This window comes from Glandiceps talaboti, chromosome 9 (genome assembly GCF_964340395.1).
Source record: "Glandiceps talaboti chromosome 9, keGlaTala1.1, whole genome shotgun sequence".
Classification (NCBI taxonomy): Eukaryota; Metazoa; Hemichordata; class Enteropneusta; family Spengelidae; genus Glandiceps; species Glandiceps talaboti.
The window spans coordinates 17,078,575-17,102,980 of NC_135557.1; the positions used below are offsets into that span (position 1 = coordinate 17,078,575).

Consider the following 24,406-nt stretch of genomic DNA (forward strand, 5'->3'; position numbering starts at 1 on the left):
GATATGCTTTCGCATCAACAACACTGCTACTGGTCTTACGCAGTCTGATTAAACTAGGCAAATTTCTGTTTCGTTTAGCAAATGGAATACTGAAACAATGAGTGACGTACAACTTGGTACTTGTCGCTGTCTGGCATATCAAACAACGTGAAAGAAGAACAAATAACGAGAAATAACTAGACCTAGTACAAACAGGTGGTTGGTACCCGGGGGTGTGTCTCCTAAATTTCAGTTGTTGTCATGTGTTTTGAAAACATGTGGCATGGAGCTCTCGTTGAGCTCAAACTATTACATATATAAGCTTAACGATGGCACCTAATGCAGGTGAAACTCATGAAAATAAAGAAATAATTATTAAATTGGTATATTTCAATTTTTTCTGCTGTTGCGCTGTGCTTCACTCCCAGGTGAGTGTATCCCAAAATGCAACTGGGGACGCGAAGGCCATTGGTCACGTGACTTACTATCACCTTTGAATGCGCTGTAGCACTGGATGGCGCAAAATTTGTAAGTGACGGCGACACATCTCCGAAAAAACACCCTGATTTTTAACTTAAACATCACCGGACGAAAAAAGTAAACTGTCGAAGGAGGAATTCTAATATCTAGAATTGATAAAAGACAAATACGATCGACATGGAGAGAGTAATTTTAGTACTAGCGGTGTTTGCAGTTTCAGGTAGGTGACTGGTTTTTAATAAGTGAAAGTGGTTCAGAACCGTTGCAGTTGTTTGTTTGCCGTGTGTGTTAATGCGTAACATTTTTGTTACTTTTTATCTAAAATTACAAGGAATAACGCAAATATTTCAAGATTTAGCGTCTAATGGTAACTATTTTTGTAGGTGTCTGAGATTTTTTTGACTACGAATGTGGCGAAAACGTAGCCAGTCAGCTGTTCAACCGACTCGGAGTTCAAAATGAAAATGGATTCATTTGTTATTCAGTTCAGTTGACCCCATTGTAGGTGAACTTTGGAGAGAGAAGAACATTTTTAGAATTTTTTTTAACTGCTACCATTTTGATTTGATTAGTTAACTTGAAGTTTGCTTTTCGACACAGTTAGCTATTCAGTTTTGAAAATAGCATGCGATATCTGTAATAGCAATTTTAGTGTCGCCCTTTGGAGAAATTGAAAAGCGTTTGTACGCTAACGATTTCACCCTGAAAGAGGAAATGTTCATTTATGGCCTAATAGAAACGTTTTAATTAGAGAGTACGCCAATCGTTACAGAAAGCTAACCGTTTTATTTGTGTCAAACAGTCGTAGGTCCCGATGTAAAATGGTTACACATAGTTGCAATTTGTGTCGCAACAATTCTAATTTGGGCGTGTGCGTGTAGTTTTGTCATCGGCGCCTGGTAATAAAGATAGCTTTCAAAGTTGATAAAAGGACGCTAAATATTTCCAATTTTTTGGTAGTGTGAATTTTAATAGATTTTGTATTTCAAATACTTCACTTTCGTTGGAAAAAACACGTTTAGCACTGTATGGCTGTGTCACCGCACGTTAAGTGACGACCGACAGATTCTGAAATAGTTAGGCCTCTATTTTGCATGAACTATGGGGTCGAGAGTGGTTGTTTTTGTATTCTTAAAGTCATACATAAAACATTTCATTTGTCTCTCGCACCCACTAAGTTTTGGTGTCACTTACAAAGGGTGTGCTATTTAGCTACGAGAGGGACCGTGGTTGCTTGTCTTCAATACATGAAGCTAGTTTATTTTTTTTTCAAATATTCAAAATGAACAGTCCGACAGTTTTGATATGATGAACCAAATTTAACCACTGTAGGGTGAGTTAATACCAAGACCTGTTCTTTAGAAGTTGTAGAACACCCACCAGAAATGTTCTAATGGACGCAGTGACCCCTCTTTATATAATGCTACATGCCGACATTCTGAGTGCCCCACTGTATTGTATGGAACAAAAGACACCTAGCTCTGACAACTGGGTAAAAGTTGTTTGGACGTTTCATTTGCTATTGAACAGTGAATTTTGTTATGCTGATGAGATACAACATTCCAGAGGTGTGTTTTTCAGGGAGTTGTCGGTTTGGATAACCAGTGTATGTTAGTTTACAGCTGATTTTCCAGCCTACAATTAATATAATTTAAACATGCACTTTGGTATCAACCCAGGGTACACCAAGGTAAATCACATCACTCAGGGGATCAGGCCATTTTTTGTTCAAGGCTGGCCACCAAATACTGGCATGTACTTCAATGGAAGATAAATTGATCCATGAGGCCACTAGCTGTTCACTCATGCATAGCATGGCTTTTTAATGAATATTCAATGTAGTACATTATGAGTTCACCAAATGTACACCAAAATTCAAATTCTCAGTCTGCGGGTGCAGTTAAAGTCAATACCATATATTGGACTCGTTTTAAGGGATGCATAAAATGTTTTGAGGCATTTGAAATTAAAGTGTTTATATGACAAACAAAAAAGTCACCTGTTGAACATAGTTGAATTGCAGTTTCTTGCCAAGTTAGTGTTTTTACTAAAGCCTGGGAACTCTGGTAACTGTAAACATGGGGTGTATTAGTGAGATCCATAGTTACAGTAACAGATCTAGAAAGAAGTAATCTTGCAAAACCATAGTATTTTCAAGGAGGAGAACCCCTGGAAAATCACTATGGAATTCGGGTAAATTTTACCTACAATGATTTTACCAACAACTGTACTTACCACCCTTACCAAAACACTAAATGTACAACTTCAAGCAATTCAATTGTGAGTATACTGTTTGTGTCAATGTAGTGGCTGGGAGAGAATGTATGTTCATATTCTGTTTTGTTAGAGTTAATGTCACACACCCCGGGTCACACCCTGGCAGACATTTTCCAAGTAGGGAAAACTGTACCACTACAATAGATTGCTTGATGATGGTGTGTACTATAGTATTGTATCACAATAGCTTGTTTGATGATTGTGACATGCAGCCTCAGCAACTTGTCAAACTTTCCCAGGTACAAGTACTACAACAACTAGCAGTCTTATCATGTCAAATCTTCAGCCCATTGCTATAACTTTTTACCATTTTTTCCACTCATGGCATTCGTGAAATTTGCTGCATGGTGTTGTGGATAAATTAGCAAGAATTGATGGTATTTGTTCACTGAAATGGAGTTGGTTTCGTATACTCCCCAACTTTAAACGTAAATATCAAATTCAGGGTTTTGTAATTTATAAAAACGTTGCATTAACATCATGTATTGCAACTCGTGCACTGAATTTCTAAAATACCATGTGCAGTATCAGGTGAGTAGGTCTTCATGGGAGGGGACGGGGACATGTTACATTACATACATTGTATTCTCCATACACCCTTCCCCATTCACATAAAATCAAGTTCAAGGTATTGTATTGTCAAATCACAGTCTGTTCAAATATACCACAAGTTGCTTCAGATATCAGACTGATAAAAAGTTCCTGTTTTCATCAACTGTATTTTGCTTATATTACATGACTCCAGCCGTCAATTATAAACACTGCTATTACATCACAAGTAGGCCTTAGAATCACATATGATGTGGTACAATAATTAGATGTTTTCCCCCAATATTATATCTTCATTCAACCAAGGTAAATATGAGTGACCTAAGGGGCCTTTGTCATGGTGAATCGCTAGACTCACAGTCACAAGTATTTTCTGGCTAAATGAAGACATTGTTTTAGAGAATAACATAATTATACCGTCATCAGTAAATTATAGAAAATCAGGGAAATTTGCAAAATTAATGACAATTTTGAACGTTTTGGCTCATATTTCAAACACAGCAGAGCCAGTGATTATAACCACTTGCTGTTGGGTATATTACATACAACATCTTTCAGAGTAAAAGGCCAGGTTTAGAGGACAGGCACTAGAACTTAGTAGAAGTGAAATCTGTACTTTTCTACACCATACATGAACTCAAGCTTCTTTACAGTTATTACTTTGGGCACAGACCAATAATGACGCAAGCTTTCTCAACTTCCTGAGGAAACTACATTGTACAATCCATTGCAGCCTTTGAAAGTACATAGGATTAAAGCATTCACATTGTAACATCTATCCTACCAGGTCCCCAATTATACAGCTGGGATGAATGGAGCACCATTGTAGTTCAAATCTTCCCAAGGGATTTTAGCCATTGGGAAATAATGGCAGGGGTTTTGTAGACTAGTTAAATAAGGAAGTGGAAGTTTTATGAAGATATGATAAACCTTCAATTCCCAAAATTAACATAAATATTTAAAACAGTTCCAAACAAACACAGTTAGAACATAAAATATTTCATATGAGTTAAAATGAAAAAGAGAAAAGTTTATGAATGATAGATTGGTTGTCTAAGTAAGGGCAACCTTTCCAATCAAAATTAAATGGATCAATTTACTCACAGATTATTTTTATGGAACAGCTAAATATTAAACACCACTTGAGAACTGAGCATTACTGTGTCCATGGAAACTGTAGGTCTATTTGCTGTGATATTGTAATTTCAAATCTGTTTTGGTGATTCAAACTCTGTCAACATAAATTTACATTTTTTTGACAAGCAAGTAGTTTGATTCGATACCTGATTCATCTCTACCGGGGTATTTACATACAGACAAAAACACTACTGGATGTAGTATATCATGTGAGATCTTCAGTTTCTTTATAAAACAAATGTCAGTCCAACTGTACTGTGTAGGGCACAAGTAAATCTTTCAATATGGACTTGATGAATTTATCATTTATTTTAAGTTCAAAGTTAAAGAGACACTGCAAGCGACCACTTCAATGAAAATTTTTTAATTTTGATGTTTTATCAATACAGCAACTATTTCTCTACATAAAAAACAAAAAAAATTGAAACAGCATCTGTTTGAATTGAATAATTGCAAAAATATTTTTAGAAATTGACCTCAAAGAGCCTTGCATTGACCTAGGTTCAAGTTTACCCATAGATCCTATACGGTATTAGGTCTACGGTTTACCATATGCAGTGTTTTATTTAAGGGCGGTAAGTAGGTAAAATCTACCGGGGTTCCCACATCATTTTACCGCGGTTCCCCACCTAAGCTATGATACATTGCATGGGAAGCACTACCAGTTTTACCTCTTTCCCCCTTTCTGTTACCGGGGTTCCCAAACCTTAGCAAAAACACTGCATATGTGATGATGACTTTCACCCCTTGATGCAAATGGATGATGGATGACTTTTATTTCCATCAGCTGTCATGGTCATATGTTTATTATCTGATATGAAATAGCATTCTTTTGTTGTTTATTCCAATTTAGACACAGTTTGATAAATAGTTTAGGATATTATAATAGCTTGCAAACCTTGACCCAGAGTGTCACCGATTCACTTCACTGGGTTTTTCTGTTTTCTTTGTTCGTTGAACAGAGCTGGCTGGCCTTGGTATAGTGACTTGTTTGTTCGAAAAGACTCAGAGTAGGTATTTGTGCTACCCTTTGCTGACCGTGGTCACTCAAGCAACCAATGATTTGTGATTTTGTTTATTGCAAAAGTGTATTAAATGATGCGTTTCGAAAGATCTTAAAAGTTTATCCATACGATGATATGTCTGCATACCGGATGATATTTTTAATGATGAAAGGTTTTTAAGTCAGTAACTCTCCATACAAAAATCTGTATGCAATGATGAACATTAATTACTTATGAGTTACACTGGATACCTTTGAGCATGACAGTATGTTAGATTACAATAATCTTAATGAAATGTCATTTCCAAATTTACCAGTAAAAGTTAAATATCATAAAATTGGCATCATAATCTTACATAGACATAATAATTCTCATAAGCAGGAGCATGATATTCTTTCGTTAATGCAATGTAAAATGATTGTAGAAAGTCTGTGGTCTCAAGTTGCAGTGATGGTAAACTCTCAATGTACTGGTATTAAATCATTTTTATAGAATTTAACAATTTATTTATCATTATTGAAATTTAATGTTGTATACAGGCTAGGCTTTGATGAATTTTAGACCTAAGCAGAAACACAAAAAGCAGAAAATGAAGGTATTCCTTGCATGCAGATGTTTTGTAGGTACATGTAGGTAGGCTTATTGACTGTGACACCCCCTGTACTGACACAAACATGCTTTCAAATACCTCAACTGCCATACTGGTGATTAATGATCTCGTGTACCATGTTACAGTCACTCACTCATCCAGTACATTTTTGAAATTCGAACTTAGTCTTTCGCGCTAAATTCTGCAAAACCGAAATTTAATAAGGGAAAGAATTTCAGTTGTTCTAAGAATTTGAAAAGTGAAATAGTGTTAAGTGTAAGCTTATACACTAGAGAGTTTAGTCCAGGGTTTACAAAATGTGTAGTGTTATGAGAGTCAAGTTTAATGGTTAATGTCAGCTGGTGAACATTTGGTACCATTATGACTCTATCTAATTACTTTCATTTCCTCTTTATTGTTTGTCTGATGCTTTAATATATTTTACATACAAATAGCTTTTGTCAGGACAGGTAATGATGTCTAAGTTGAACTTGTAAATGCATCGGTATATTGTATGTAGCTGAAAGCAATCATAAAGATGACAAACCTCACTTTTTGTCAAATGTTGAAAATTCACCGTAGTGTTAATTAATTTACTATAATTTATTTGAATTTATTCATTTCAAAAGTAGTGGTTATTATTAATGTTTTACTAAACAATCTCTACCAACTGAAGGTACAAATTTAGAGTCGTGTAACAAAAGCTACTTACTTTAAAATAGTTTCTTACTTAATTTATATATCTCAATGATATCAAGACATATTATAATGTTATGTTGAATAAATAAAATAATGATGCCAACTATGGTATGAAAGATGTCCATTTCCAGGTTTTAACATGACCATTCAAGTTACAATTATTAGTAGTTACACTTTCAGTATAGGAATTTTCAGAAACTCACATTAGACTTATAATGAAATTCAAATGACCAGCGCAAAAGGAATAGACACAACTGTTATTTTCAAGATAAACTCAATTGATAAGATCCCTGTATATAATCAATTACACTCTTTGGAAAGTCCAATTCAAACAATCAACACCAAGTGTGATATCTGATAACAGAAGGTTGTAAAATACAACAAATCTATAATCTAGACTGAGTGAAGTTGACCTTACTAGAAACCCCATTTTTATAGCAATACAATGTATTGTATAATACTCAGACAGAAAATACACTAAATGTAGAGAATCATTTTGACCTTGCAACCTGTGAATCAGAAAAGAGGAACTACAAGTACATTTGAAGAAGTTTAATTGTCAAAAAATATACTTTTCTGGTGTATACTTCCATGGAATATTATAAATGCAATGGGATTTAGGTTGTCAGACTCTGCAGTGGTAAATACAATAAATATAAATGTGTTAATGAATAAAAAATAAAATAAATATTAATGCATTAGGGTGACTGACCTTGACCCTATTTTTTTATGTTTCTCATTACTTTTTCATGGCAACTATTGCTCGGGTGAGCAATTTGAAAAAAAAAAAGTAAATTTTTTTTTTATCTTTTTCATGTTTCTCTACATTTTCTCCTTTTCCTCCTCTGTATCTTCTTTTTATTGGATTCCTGATAACAAGCCATTTCTCAGAATCTCTACACAATTAGGAATTACGTTATCGCCTCAGTCCTAAATATTAAGAGAAAAGTTGCTATAACTGAAAATTTAATAAATGGGAGAGTTTAATTGACTGCAGAATGTAATTTCTGTCACATTAAGTTATTATATCAAATTATTACCAATTTGACATATATTGCATTATGTCTAATCAATTAGAGCCAACCAGTGTTCTCCACACTGTAGAGAAAGCACAGTGCAAACACCATCCTTGGTTTCTACTATGCTTCAAGTGTTCTACCATCTTTGAGCTTTAGTAAATTTTGAATGACAAAATCATAATAATACTTTCATATGAAGAGAAATGGCTAATCCCCAATGTACATGTGTGTATGTGTTAAAATAAACATGTCAGAGTTTGTTCCAGTGTTGAAGACATGCATATTATAATTATATGCCGATCACTACTCAAACTAATATGCAAATTGTCATGCTATTTATATGTAAATTCATATGAGCTTGTGCCCCTCACAATGCTTCAGTAAATAGAATCCCTCAACTCAAGTATTAAAGATAGAAAACACAGCAAAAATTACCAAGTAATAAACAGACAACTATGATGCCTCTTGGTTTATAACGGTACCAGAAAATGTTGTTATCCTGTCCGGTAAAACATTTCGATATTTTATAGCACTAGTACTAGGGATATTATAGTACTAGTACTAGGGATATTACAGTACCAGTACTAGGGCTATTATCAAGTTCAAGGATTGCCAAATATCTCCTTTTGAAAACTAGTTGAAGATTGTAATTAAAATTGCAAAATTTCTAATGGTGGCAATACTTAAATATATAGCAAGACAGAGGAAGTGAAAATTATTCAAATTGTGTGACCTAGCTAGCTTCAACAGTATTTTGTATTTGTTTAGTTCATCACCCTGCTGCATGCATTCTGGTCTGAGACACTAGTAAGTGTTTGCATTGCTGTGTACAGTGTGCCAATGCATTATATCTCATTAACATAACAATGAGTTGGTATGTAAATTTGCATATTACCTTTGTTCCATATCTATTAGGAATGTAATAATGGAGACAGTGGGCTGAGTAAACAATACGATTAATCATACATTGTTGAATGTCTTTTAAATAAGGTAATGTGAGTTGTATGCCCACACATGTATAGTGTATCCCAAGTCAAAGTCTTTCTTTTTAAAATTTATTGTTATAGAACACTTTCACTTTAAACTTTACAACTATCAATTCCCCCATATGACATACCTGGAGTGAAGTGGTCATTAAAATAATAAATCATTTGAAGTTCCGATTGGAACTATTTGACCATACACTAGAACATAGAGATTCATGTAAGATGTATGTAAGATAGGATATAGCTTTGTATAGAAAATTGACAATTCTACTTGATACGTAAGTGCAATAAAGATATTAAAGAAATCTACGGTGAAATAGGTTAATATTAAAAGTATATAAGAAAGACAAGTTATGGAGTGATGATGGGTGAATTAGTTATAGTGGTTGGCTTTGATCTGCAGGTTGCAGGTTTCAGTCCTGCTGCTGTCATTTGTTTCTGAATGGCTAAGTCCTTTGGCAAGATTTGAACCATGATTGTGCCTCAGTCAACTCAGCTGTATACATGTAATTAAGGATCTGGTAGGATAGGGATTGCAATGCGACTGCTTTAATCCTATGTGTTTATAGAGGCTGCAATGGATTGTATGCTCCCCGGGGAGTTGAGGAAGTATAAAAGGCTGTTGTGCCACTATAGATCCATGCTAATTGTAAAGGGTTTTGACACAGAGTGGGAAAGCACAGTATAGAAACCAACATTATTAATAATAATAATGATAATTATTATTATTAGAAATAATATTATATGGGCTTAGATCATGTATGATCATACCAGGCATTTTCTTTGCTTGTTCCACTGTTGCTATAGTCAGGTCAGGTACATTACATAATATTTAAAATCACGATCTACCATTCACATGAGAATACCTCAATACTTGCATACCTATGGCCTTTATACATGCACCTAAGCTCAAGATGAGGGGTTACACTCCTATCCACAGACAAGTAAGTGTCCCATCATATAAAAATGTTGCCATGTACATCATGATATTTGGGGCATGAATTTGATATTAGCACTTGCACAAGTTTTCATACAACAGATGTATTTGCATCAATATTTCGTGGTTCTAAATTTTGAAGAAAAACTAATTATAGGACTGTATTTCCGTCCCCTCCATAATATCTTTGGTAAAATATGGTAAAATGTAGTGACAACTAATGAATCAGGAAGTTAATGACTAATTGTAAAGTAATGAAGCAAGTCAGTAGGGATCCTAGACAATGGCGTTACTCATCCCATTGTCTATTCTCTGTACAAGTCCACGACTCCTTTGTTTTATCCAGTGACTAGGATTAGAACAGCCCACTGAGTCACCTGTTTATCATATCACAGTATTCCTTAGTAACCCACTTCTTCTCCAGTTTATGGCTAATGAACTAATTAAAAATGTTTTCTTAATATCAGTAAAATTTTGAACTTGAATAAAAAGATGTTCTTAAGAACTTTATCATCAATATTAAATTAAAAGCACCACAGTAATCCAGTGAAAATTAACTATTGTCATAATTAATGATTTAGATTTATTTTATAACCAAATTAAACCACTGTTACATACATACATACATACATACAAATATACATACATACATACATACAAACGGACAAATATACATACATACATACATACATACATACATACATACATACATACATACATACATACATACATACATACAAATATACATACATACATACATACAAACGGACAAATATACATACATACATACATACATACATACATACATACATACATACATACATACATACATACATACAGACAAATATACATACATACATACATACAAACGGACAAATATACATACATACATACATACATACATACACAAAATACATACATACATACATACATACATACATACATATATTTATGTATCATATAGCCTATTATGCTGGTAATGTCCTTATTTATACAAGCTTGTAAAATTAGCCCATTACAATGGTAAGAGATATTGATATGATACACATAATAACATTCAATTGACTTATATAATCATATTGTGGGGGTTTATGTTGTATGTGTCATAAATTGAAGTCTACATGTATATAAGACACACCCATTGTTATATGGTATTATAAATACTATTTTTAGAATACAGGTCAGATCTAGTATTCAGATGATGCCCATTATCTGGAATTTTGTATTAATTTGAATCATTTGATATGGATATTACCAATCAAATTAGACATTCTGCTTGTTTTTTAAAACTGCAATTCAGTAAAAGGAATGTGTCATTATATTTTTATACAGAATTGTTACCAATTTATATTATTTGAAAAAAAATGTATTTCATTGTATCTGTGATATACAAATTGAACAGAATTTTAAGATAACTAAACATACATGTACATGTACAATTAACACACATATACATACTATACATATACTAGCATGTATGCATACATCCATACATACATACATCCATCCATCCATACATACATACATACATACATACATACATACATACATACATACATATGATACATATATACATACATACATACATACATACATACATACATACATACATACATACATACATACACATACATATATACATACATACATACGTACTACATACATACATACGTACTACATACATACATACTACATACATACATACATACTACATACATACATACATACATACATACATACATACATACATACTACACACACACACACACACACTCGCACTTGTACAGCAACCAGAAATTCAAATCAACACAACAAAAAAGTTTCAATCTATTGATAGTGTCCTTTTTATTTAGAACATTACATATGATATTATACATTTAATTTTTTATGTTTCTATTTATTTAAATATCTTTGCTAAAGCTGATATTATAATTGGATATAATGACAATGGAAATGTGAAAATATATCAATAATATGTCATTTAATTTAGTCATTGTGTATTACTAATCAAATGTATCACTATTATGGAATCAATGTATATAATGTAATAAAATATGTGAGTGAGCTGAATGCAATAAATTCACCAAGATATATATGTACAAACGCTCATTGATAGAATAATATCATAACTAGGCAAAGCCCATAAGCTCGCACAGGGTAGATTCATTTGTGACCGGCTGCCTGGGCCAGGGTTGATACACTTGATTTGGGTCATTTTCCAGGGGTATTAACCATCAAAATTTATTTTATTGAATGACATCTAATTCTCTGATATGTGAAATAAAGAAAGTCAACACTCTATGCAGTTGTTGGTTTCAAAAACCATCATAACCATTAGATTAATATTGTTCATTTTCAATCAGCCAACTTATCATAGACCCTCCACCAACGTACGTTGGAAATTAAACTGCGCTATGTCATCAGTGGTCCGTATCCCGTACCACAGTGCGTCAAACTTCTAAATAGTGTAACAATTTCTCCTTGAGGTACAGTGATGTCTCGATACTCATTACAATGTTACGATAATCATGCCAACAGGCCTACTGATGCATGGTGATGTTATGTCGCCTATGCTATATGACGATACGGTAGTGTATTGAAAATGCACATAGTATATGGAAGGCGCATGCGTAGTCACTGCGCATCGCAATGCATCCCTGGGAGAACCACCAATTTTTTTCGCATAGTATATACGACGCACATGCGTACTAGTCATTGAGCCGCTACGTAGCAGCTGTGCAAACTATTAGGGAAACATAACGATGAAACTGCATGTGAAGCGGGGAATGTATTCAAATATAAAATTTAGAACCAAAGAATGACAGATGTTAGTTATTTTTGTTGACACTGTACTGTGACAGTGATTATATAATGATTCTTGATAGATTAAAGGGGTCTGGCAAACCATTGTAATCACAGTATTTGTCTAGTCTATTATATAGACAGAAATGTTGATGGTACTTAAGTCAATGATTGCCTATTAGAGTCTGATTATGGAGAGATTTATGATAATTGGTATTGTTATTTTTGACTTGTGAATTTGAATATGAAGACCATGTGAATTCTCACTACCTTGTAAATAGAATATTATTGCCTAGGTGCATCATAAAAATAACAAACATTTGATTTCTTGGTCGACACCATACATGTAACTTCCATTCCAATTGCATTTCATATGCTGAGGCACGTATGAGAATAAGTCAAAATTTTTGTTGTATTTTAGCCCTCTAGGATGAGGTAAAAAGCTATTGGATATACTGCGAATTATTCAGGTGCCATTTTTGAATATTAAGGAATCTTTTGAATATCAATGATTTTTTGTACCTGACTTATTAATATTAATGCGACTGTTTTGATCAATTGTGATATATGTCACTTGTGGTTATTTCATGTACATGTAGGAGCCATTTTGAATATTAATGAGAGTTTTGAATATTTTGAATATTAATGAGAATATTTTGATTAGTGGCCATTTTGAATAGTGGCCATTTTGAATATTAATGAGATAATTTGATTAGTGGCTATTTTGAATATTGGCCATTTTGAATATTAATGAGAATGTTTTGATTAGTGGCTATTTCGAATATTGGCCATTTTGAATATTAATGAGATAATTTGATTAGTGGCTATTTTGAATATTGGCCATTTTGAATATTAATGAGAATGTTTTGATTAGTGGCTATTTCGAATATTAATGAGATAATTTGATTAGTAGCCATTCTGAATAGAATTTGAATATTAATGAGGAATCTGAATTTGAATATTAATGAGGATATTTGAATAGTGGCTGTTTTTTTGTTTTTTGACGTTGCAATTTTGAATGTAAATTAGGATGTTAGAAGTTTGAGATGTGCAACATTTTAAAAGAGTTGGTTTTCATGAAATTTGGTGAAAACATATTTAGTAATTTTCATTTTTCCCCCCATGTTTTTACAGCCTTTGCTCAAGATGCTGGAATTACACCCTTTAGACATAACATATCAGTAGTCCAGAATGCTAACGTTGAACTGATATGTAAAACCAACAATATAAATCACAAGAATGACTTGATTTCATGGACCCGTGTAGAAGACAACCAGCTGATCAGTTTCAGGGATGAAATCATCAACAAAGGAGATGATCCACTAGAACCAGGCATTAGTGAAAGATATACACTGGACACCAACAAAGAAAATGAGTATACACTCAAGATTACAGATGCTATCATGCTGGACCAGTCTAAGTGGATTTGTCAGATTCAGGGTGGTCATCCTGCGAAGGAGGCAATTTGGTTGACGGTTAGATGTAAGTATATTGTCCTTTTAGCACATGGACTATTTCTGAAATATAAATGTATCAATAATCTGTATTAATTGACGGTCCAATTTTCAAGTAAAGTTAGTGTACATGTAGGTACAATCTTACGTTAGAAGCACAGCTAAATTTGCATATTACCTCTCTTTCCTTTGTCAAAATTGTTACCATTTTTTTTTCATTTTGTTGTTCCGTATGTAAAGGGGAATGCGACAACAGGAAATAAAGGCATTTTCAGGAAATTTGGGTTGTGGATATTTTCACTGATGGTAATATATCCATTAGGGGTCTGGAATATTCATTGCTGAACCATATTGCAAAAATCATTTCAGCTGACTCCCATGATGCAATGTAGCTATAGCTACAATTGCAAAGATCCCCAAATAGGGACAACTTCATTTTGATGTTTTTCTGAAATAAGTGATCATGATGTGAGTCTACCGAACCCAAAGTTTATGAAAATGCTTTTATTACCTGGAGTGGCATTTCCCTTGAATTCAAATCTTTCACATTAATGGCCTCGGCACTAAACCAATGAGAATGTGTCTTAAGGATTGCATCTCAATATGATCATCACAGACTACAGTGCGTAACATAACAGTTTATTAGCACAATATAGTTACAATAAATCTTCCTGGTCAATTTTAATTTATGTGGGATAATAGGTTGAGATCATGAATAAAAACAAATAAAAGAAACATTCAGCACGCAAGGTATCATTTACGTGTAAATAATTGATTACCATGTGTCTGACCTAATATTACCTTAAGTTACACTGTACACAACATTTGACGTTATGCTTGGTCATTCAATTCAACTAGCTTGCGATTATCTCACATTTCTGGAAAATTCCATGAATGAATGATAGTTCTGCAGATGGAGTTAATTTGACTCAGAGTCTCAAATTTCTTTGCCTCGAAGTCTTGCGAGCTTGCAGGGTACTTACATGTTACAAGCTTGTAGCCAAGAGATTAAAAAACTTCACTACTGGGGTTACAATCATACGCAAGCTTGGTGCAATCTTCAACTAGCCCCTACAAGCTTGTCTGCAAGCTTGTTGCAAAGTTGCGCATGCATGTAGCAAACATGCAACTTTCGTACGGCGATTCTGAAAGGGGGAACATTATATTATTCTTATTATCAGTCTGTGAGTAATATTATAACATGATTATACTTGTATTAAAATGGTGAAAAGTGGACTAATTATATGTGTATCCCTACAGCGCCACCAGTCATCACTGTAGTGTTCCCAGGACCAACACTCTTTGCTGAAAAAAACTCTACCCACACACTGAGATGTAAGGGTAGAGGAAGTCCAGATCCAAGCATTGTGTGGTCAAGACCAGGTAGAGTCCTGCCAAACGGTGATGTACTATACCATGGGGATGAATTAGAATTAGTCAATATGACCAGTGAAGACCGTGGAACGTACCAGTGCTCAGCAAGTAACACACTGGGTGTGGCAAGGGAAAGCGTGGTTATTACCATGAATTGTAAGTTGTTTTTACTGCTAGAACATTGTTAGAGTTGACAGTCTTAAAGTAGTCATATGGATCAGGATCTGGTATTTATTTTGGAATTTTAATTCATAAAACAATTTTAACATGGTTGAATCCTCCTTGAAAAATCAATGTGAAACAACATAGACCAGGTATGTGTTTGTAACTCATTACATTGCAGAAAGCTAAAAAATGTGCAAAATCCTCATCCATTTCATTAATACTCAGGTGAACATTCTTAACCTCGATTCAATTTTTCTAGTAATACGTCAGTGTTGTGGAGTGTTTTCTGTGACATTAGAATTGTCTTCTGGTATTGTTAGAATATTAATTACGTAATAGGGGCTGCAAACAGGAAATTGAGAATACAGCGCCCTCGGTCAAATTGGGGGTATCATCACCTCAAAGTACTTTTCGTAAGAGCTGTATTCTGTAGAAGTGTAAATCAGGGATGTTTTTTTATATTGTTCAGACATCAAGGAAAGCAGCAGTGTGCTATGATTAACCAAGTAACATATACTATGTATACCCCCAAGGTACACATAAACAGGAAGTAGACTGCCACCATGGCAAAATTTGGAAAGGGCTATTTCCTCAACATTTTAAAATATTTTCACTCATGACACACAATGTTTTTTTACACACGTGCACACACGCACGCACACAGACACACACACACACACACACACACACACACACACACACATACACACACACACACACACACACACACACGCACACACACACACACACACACGTACACACTCGGACAACTTCATACATGCAAAAGAAACAATTCTAGAGGTGCCACACACAGGATTTCCAGTTGGATTATCAGCTGGAACGTTAACAATTGAAGCCATTAGCTAAATTTTCAGCAGAGACCAGTTTCTACCAACTGCACTGTAAAACTAAATGAATAGCAATGCTTTATGATATAAGGACTTATTGTTATCACTTCATACATTATTTGACCTTATATGGGTATGTAAATGACTTCTTTGCCATAAAAGGACTCATTGTTATCACTGCATACATTTGACCTTATATGGGTATGTAAATGACTTCTTTGCCATAAAAGGACTTATTGTTATCACTTCATACATTTTACCTTATATGGGTATGTAAATGACTTCTTTGCCTTAAAAGGACTTATTGTTATCACTGCATACATTTTACCTTATATGGGTATGTAAATGACTTCTTTACCTTAAAAGGACTTATAGTTATCACTGCATACATTTGACCTTATGTGGGTATGTAAATGACTTCTTTACCTTAAAAGGACTTATAGTTATCACTGCATACATTTGACCTTATATGGGTATGTAAATGACTTCTTTGCCATAAAAGGACTTATTGTTATCACTTCATACATTTTACCTTATATGGGTATGTAAATGACTTCTTTGCCTAAAAAGGGCTTATTGTTATCACTTCATACATTTTACCTTATATGGGTATGTAAATGACTTCTTTACCTTAAAAGGACTTATTGTTATCACTGCATACATTTGACCTTATATGGGTATGTAAATGACTTCTTTGCCATAAAAGGACTTATTGTTATCACTTCATACATTTTACCTTATATGGGTATGTAAATGACTTCTTTACCTTAAAAGGACTTATAGTTATCACAGCATACATTTGACCTTATATGGGTATGTAAATGACTTCTTTACCTTAAAAGGACTTATAGTTATCACTGCATACATTTGACCTTATATGGGTATGTAAATGACTTCCTTGCCTGAAAAGGACTTGTTTAAAATCAACTGTGATGACTTATGCAAAGAAATGAGCTGGAATATAAGAACATATATATTTATCCCATCTTTTCACAGACAAACCAAAAATATTTGTGTACAGAAAGTCAGTCAAGTCTGAATTGAGAGGAAAAGCTACACTTACATGCGAGTTTGATGGATTTCCAGCACCCAGTGAAATTCTTTGGCGAAAAAATGGCGTAGAAGTCTTGTAAGTATGAATATTTTATTAATCATTGCAGGGTTCTCCACAGTGTTGAAAAATGAAGGAGTGTCCTCATTTACATATTAATTTGCATATCATTAGCATAGCTGCATATTTCAGATCTTAACATTTGACAATGAAGCAATATTTTAAACATTAAAAAAGGCTTAAATCAATAAAATGAGAATACATAAAAGTATAAAAAAAATGTTCAGTTCAACAGTTTCAAACTTAGTAATAGTATGATTTATCATGACAAAAACAAGGGTGGTCCCACAATTAGAGAGGGTTGGTGCATGAAATCAGGGGGATGGTGGCCAGCCACCCTTTGGGATAGGGTTTTTCGCTGTAGAAAATGGGTACTGTCTGTTGAGAGCTAATGAGTCTAAAATGGGGTCCACATTTCACAATATTATATTTTGTTTGGTCTAATATGGGGTCCTGGAAGGAGTTACTTAATAAATTCTCGACGAATTCGGGAATTTTCCCCTACTAATTCACCGGTTGAGAATAGCATGCACACCCCCTGAAATGTCTGGTCTTAGATATCGCCCCATAATGTATTGTTACATTAACTGCGCATGCGCAACATTGCATCCATCGTTCAACATTGGTCTAAAATGGGGTCTTCTAAAAAGTTGAATGGTCTTAAACGGGGTATTGGTTTTAGGTCAAAATTGGTCTAAAATGGGGTCTGGGGTTGACAGCATTGGCCACACACCCCTACCAGACCTGGCCATTGGTACCCCCATTGAGCACAGCGTTGGAAAATGTGATACATAAAGTCTAACATTGTTATCATTATTAAGCTATATAGGAACTGATTTGTACAGAAACTATATTTTGTACAGTTTGCTGTTTCCATGGAGATTAATAAATTATATACTATTATATCATAATCATGAGGAGTAGATAGTAATGTTGACCATAATTTTCATAATTTTTATATAGAATTTGTTGTAATCAAGTTATTTTTAAAAAAATATTTTTTTCTATAATGATTTATATAATATTATTGTATAATCATGTTTCTCTGTAATCAAGCTTTCTGTCTATAATACATATTTTGTTTTATAATTAAATTTGGTTTGTGTTTGATTTTCTCTACAAATGTGTTTCTTTCTACAGTTAGAGTTATTTTCATTAATTGGTGTTTTTTTTTATTTTCAGTGATAACCTGAAGGAACAGATCAAGATCAGAACAACTGCTAAGCAAACAAGTGTGTCCTTTGGTAGAGTGAAAGCTAACCAGTACGGTGAATATGAATGCCGTATCAGAAACTCACAAGGTGTGGTCAACGAGAGAATCCAGTTCAATGGTAAGTCATACGAGACAGACAGACAGAGAGAGAGAATTCTCCAGGTACAAAATTGTAGGATGTGCTGCGCTATCCATAAGAAAAGACCTGAAGTTTGTTGTCTGGTCATTTTCATGACAGCGCCCTCAATAATGTTTTTGGGTGTACCTTTTGTTTTCATTTGACCAGCAGTTGTTGGATAGCTACTCCCCTCATTTGAGTACAAGGATATGTGCTGCCCTTTGGGGTGTGTTTTCTAGCCTTTGGTCTAAAATGGGGTATGTTTTTTTTGAGCTGAAGAGTCTAAAACAGGGTCCACTTTGCATTATATTTGATTTTGCTTGGTTTTTGGTCAAAGTGGGTATAAAGTGGGGCCTGGGGTTTCCAGCACTGGCCACCCCCCCCCCCCCATTACTTTGGATAATTTCAAACTTTCTATTTGATTAAAAGTCTTCTATATATTTTCTATTATTTTTCTATTTTGACTAATTTTATCATATTTTTAAAATTTTACAGAGGGCAAAGCTGAAGCTACTCCTGATCCAGCCCGTAAGTATTAGTTAGATATGATATTATCATTCTAGGTGGATATTATAATGTATAATAACCACCAATTAGTTATATAAATAAACAAAGTCTAGTCAAAACTAGACAGAGTTTGTTCTTGAATCATTAATTTTGGGAAGTATTAGTTCACAGTAAAACTTACTAAAGTATTATGTAATAATAGCATTATTTCAAATCAGTACAGTTATTTACGGAAGTGATGTACGGTAGTCTGAACAGTCCAGTCATTGTCCACTTATGTGACCTTGCTACCCACACATGTGAGTGAGTGCAGTCTATAAGCGGAAGGAATGCCTAGATCTTTTAGTCTAAGAAGTGATGTAGCTGTAAGTATATAGTAGTTAAAAATTGTTCTATCCACCAAGAGAAATTGGAAAATTGGAGCCAATGAAAAAAATAGTTTTTTCGTTAAAATGGTTGGTGGAGGAAAAAACCATTTCCAGTTATACATTCTGGATTCAAAGTCTATGCATACTGTTAAAATTTTAGTCCTAACTTCATTTCTTTTAATTTTCTTGTAACTTCAGAACTCAGTGCAGCAAGTGGAGTGGTAGCATCGCTGGTTGTCATGGTAGCATCTTTGTTTGCTGCATTCAAGCTCTAAGTAGACACATTGCATCCCCAAAGCTGAAGGAGTCTTCATCCACTGAAATGATACACAGTATGGTATGATGAGATATAGAAATAAGGTCAAAGTTCATCAAGGTCAAAGTTCACAAAGATCAATACCCATTTTGGTTGGTCATTCCAAAGGCTAAAGTACTCATTTTGATGTTCAAGTTCAAAGGTCAAATTAAACATAGGTCAAAGGGCAGAGTTCAAAGTGCACAGCTATCTCCATTTTGATTACTTGTAAAGGCCAAAGTACTCATTGTGAAAATTAAACTTTGTGAAATAAACAACTTTCAAAATGAAAATTAATTAATTCTTTACACTTTTGCTCTCTGTTTCTCACCATACCAATAGCCAGCTGTTAATATTTTGAACTGTTGTTTTATGATTGTCAGAACAATCATTTGTACCCCTACTTTTCCTTACAAAATGGTAGGGTCCTATTGTTTTGTGGACCAATCCATTGTAAATAAGAAAAATATAGGGGTGTAAAGTTTTTTGAATTCCTAGTCAACATATAACATTTTTAGCAAGAAATGTATTTATTCAGTTTCTTTTTATACTGGGCCATAATTTGATTGATTGAAAGGGAAATTTTATGAATGACTAATTGTAGAATTTATATACAAGATACTCTGATGTACATTTTAAAGTCTGAATGAGTGTATGATGACAAAAATATCCGTAGATAAATGCAGTGTATTTGTTTTGCTTAGTTAATAGAAAATGTTATTCTATAAGCCCCACCACCACCACCCCCACCACCACCACCCCCACCCCGCGCCACTAGTCTTAAAGTGGTGAGAAGCTAAAACCCACGTGAGTTCCTTAAGTATTTTTATAAAGGTATCCCACCGGTGATTTTACTGAGGTGGTAAGTAGGTAAAATCTACCTACATTCCCCAGTCATTTTGCCAGTGTTTTTATTAAGGTGGTAAAGTAGGTAAAATCTACCTGAATTCCCCAGTCATGTTTCTAATGTCTCCCACCACATTTATCTGGTGATTTCCTAGAAACTGACTTTTATTGTATTTTAATGAATTATTTTAACTTCCTCAAATTATAACAAACACACTGCAGATGTTTAACAAGAAAATTTGATGATTTGATGTATTTTTTCAGCGGTGTGATTTTAATCATGTTTATAAATCAATGTCCACATTTATTTGTTTCATTGTATTGTATTGTTGTTTTCTGTTGTCATAGTAACAGTGTATGTTGAATTCAAACTGATTTTGAAAGCTGTGTACTGCATTGAAGTATAGATGAAATGTGATTGGACAATTCTCAACCAACCAACCAACCAATCACAGCATCTCTTTCAGATGCTATAATTTCTAGCCAACCAGGGTTAGACTTTGGAATACATAAGTTAGATTTTTTATAAAGAAGTTCAAAACCAAAGATCTCTTGCATAAATTAGCACACTTGTTTGTAGTGGGGTATTCCATTATTAAAAGGAGACGGAGCATGCTTTGGAGGGGCCGTGAGCTTGGTACAATTACTTCATTTTGAGCACTTGAATATTGTTCACCATGTAATATAGTTAGCTTACTTAATATGTTGGTGATGAAAGGATATTCCCCCAATGCAATCTAAGGATTAAAAAACCATCTCCAAATTTCGGAGATAGATAAAGTGTCTCTGGTATGTGAACTTGAGTAGATGTCCTGCGTTTTAAGTCATCACTTTGGATAGCAGAAAAAACCAACATGTCAATATCACGATGAAATTCCACTTTTGTTATCTTTGCATTTTGATGTGTGATAAAGTTAATTTTTTGTTGCCTTATTTGTTTGAAAAGTAGAAAAAAGGTGAAGGAACTGATTATAGATTTAAAAATAACAGCTAACATTAACTCTGCTATTACACTTGGTAGCACAGAATTATGATACCAAATTATATAAAAACAATACTATTATATCATGTATGTATTATTGTATTCATCTACTACTAACGGGGGAAAATAAATTTGAGATTTTTTCTAACTTCTGTGTAGATTTTGTTTTAGTGTAGTGTGATAGCTTGCCATCCAAATGAAATTGTACAAAATGTATAAAAAAAGAAAGACTATGCAAGGTGGCCTGTGAGGGCGCTCTTTAAGGATGAGGTTGAGACGTGAATAGATGTTTATAGCATTATTGCCTGATTGCTTTTGTAACAACTGTCATTCTTGTCATGCTAATTTGAAAATAGTTGTAAGTGTAAGGAACACAATTGTTTTGGATATGTAAGAAATTCAGTCTAGTCCTTACATTTCGTTTACAGGAAATATTTTCAAAATCCAGTTCTGTAAAGATATCTTTTGTTTTGTTTTTCATTTGGATGATGAGTGCGTGTTCAATCACAGTTTTTTTCATTTGGTAGATTTTTCAAACATTTTGTCAAAAAAAAACGTTTTTGCATATCTGAACTTTATTTTTTATTAGTCTTAGAATGTTTAGTTATTAGGTGTTGTCAGTATTATCCTAATCTAGACCTCATCTGAGTGGCAGCAAAGGGTGGGGGTGGGGTAGTAGGGGGTATTAATTACTGTTTGGGATGAAAAGATAGTGGGAATTACAAAATTACTCTTTAACGTGTATGTATGCTTAAAAAATTCAACAAATCAGAGATATTAGTTTTGTCTATGTTTTGCAGAAAAATAATGGGCATTTGAACGTCGTATGATACAATTTAAAACGTTTTTGTGTACCTAGATAATGGTACTTTAAATCAGTAATTACAGTGTATGAATGGTGTTATGAAGTTTTACACTGAAGGATAAAATAGTACTCTGGTAGTTGAGCCTTCGGTTTACTAAGACCAATTCAAACTAAAATTATTGACACAACATGCTTATACAAGTGATGAGCTATTGAATGGACTTTTGGTCTAATTATAGTCTCAGTAGGGAGGTGTTTGAAAACTAGTTTATTCATGATGAAATTATAATGCTGTTTTGGGACTTCCAATGTTTACACTAGGTTAATCACAGGATGATTAGAATCACACAACAGAGGAACTGCTATCACCCACTTGTGTAATCTACCACATTGAAGACCAATAGATTTAGTTTGCATCTATCTTAGTAAACTGAAGGCTAGATTACCACTGTTGTAACGCCACTCTGAGTGACAAAAATAACCTTACCCACCCTCTCCTATTCTGACCACTAGTTTGATATTTTTTTTCCTAAAATTGGTAGGTTTGACAAAGTTGTTTGACTAAACTTACTAAACATTTCTACCATAATACCATAAACTAGTTCTTCACATATTATCACCAAATGTATGGGCACCAGTAGTCTAGTTCCTGATGACCGTATTCCGGTTTTACCCTACATTATCTTCACACATGACTAGGGCACCTGCATGATCGAGAGTGGGTCATGTTAAGTGGTCTAAGCGTATTCATGTCCATATTAATGTATACATAAACTCCCTAACTTGACTATCAATGTGTATGCTGAGAATCTGAAGGTCAGAGTTCATAAGAATCACCCAAAGGAAAGATGACGTTGCCTGGCAACAAGGAATGTATAAATTCATACTTGTATGGATAGTTGACATTAAAGAAGATAGAAAATTAACCAAAAATCCTGTGTATACTTGTATCTTTATTTTTTAGATTCTAAATTGGGTTGATATTAAAATCCATTTGACTGCTATTTGATCATTTTCATAGTGACACTGGTTGTTTTTCTTTGATTTAGCTGCCAATGGGTTTAATTTTTCTTAACTAACTAATGTTAGTAAAACCTTATTTTTATTGGGCATGATATGTTGAAGTGGAATAACCTGTAACCAAGGCCCCATGCAGTCAGTGTAATAATGGTCATTTATTCCTGACATCTGTAATCCAAACAATCATAGCTCCCTCTTAGATGTACACACACAAATTCCCCACAAGCGTAACTCTAGATGTACTCCTGTGTACCTTCGCTGTTACTCGCTTCTCTGGTTCAACGATATACCTAGAGTTACATTGGATGGGAGTCAAGTAGAAGAAATTATAAATTACTCCAAATTCTCTAATTACCAACTACTCATTGTCAGACTCACATAAGTTGCCCTGTGTCAGACACAAAAAAGTCACTCAGTGTCGGACTCAAATTAGATGCTCAGTGTTAGACTCAAATAAGTTGCTGTGTCGGCTTCAAAATAGATGCTCAGTGTCAGATTCAAAATAGATGCTCAGTGTCACACATAAATAAGTTGCTGTGTCGGACACAAATTACATGCTCATTGTCAGACTCAAATAAGTTGCTCAGTGTCAGACACAAATTAGATGCTCAGTGTCAAACATAAATAAGTTGCTCAGTGTCGGACACAAATTAGTTTAATCTCAGTTCATTTTTGCATGCATCATCAGAGCCAAGTAAACCACTGTATAAGATATTATATAATTTGTAACTGACTCAAATGTATATTATAGTATTCAGAAAATATAAAAAAATTCCCTTAATTTTGAAACAAAGTGTGCATTTTACTGACATGCAAAGCCAGTATGAGGATATATTGCTCAT

At 34.0% G+C, this 24,406-nt stretch overlaps 1 protein-coding gene across 1 annotated transcript; it reads left to right on the forward strand.

Moving 5' to 3' along the window:
- Nucleotides 1-475: 475 nt before the first annotated feature.
- On the forward strand, nucleotides 476-23,457 carry LOC144440111 (limbic system-associated membrane protein-like). The gene is made up of 7 exons (XM_078129371.1): nucleotides 476-679; nucleotides 13,593-13,940; nucleotides 15,173-15,442; nucleotides 17,296-17,428; nucleotides 18,593-18,741; nucleotides 19,237-19,269; nucleotides 19,815-23,457. Exons 1-7 carry the CDS (start codon nucleotides 637-639, stop codon nucleotides 19,889-19,891), a joined length of 1,053 nt encoding a protein of 350 aa, XP_077985497.1. The 5' UTR covers nucleotides 476-636; the 3' UTR covers nucleotides 19,892-23,457.
- Nucleotides 23,458-24,406: the final 949 nt, after the last annotated feature.

Coding starts and splice junctions, on each gene's coding strand:
- LOC144440111 (XM_078129371.1), top strand. CDS start 637: ATGGAGAGAGTAATTTTAGTACTAGCGGTGTTTGCAGTTTCAG. Junction 13,941..15,172: donor AATTTGGTTGACGGTTAGAT/GTAAGTATATTG, acceptor GTATCCCTACAG/CGCCACCAGTCATCACTGTA. Junction 19,270..19,814: donor AGCTACTCCTGATCCAGCCC/GTAAGTATTAGT, acceptor TTGTAACTTCAG/AACTCAGTGCAGCAAGTGGA.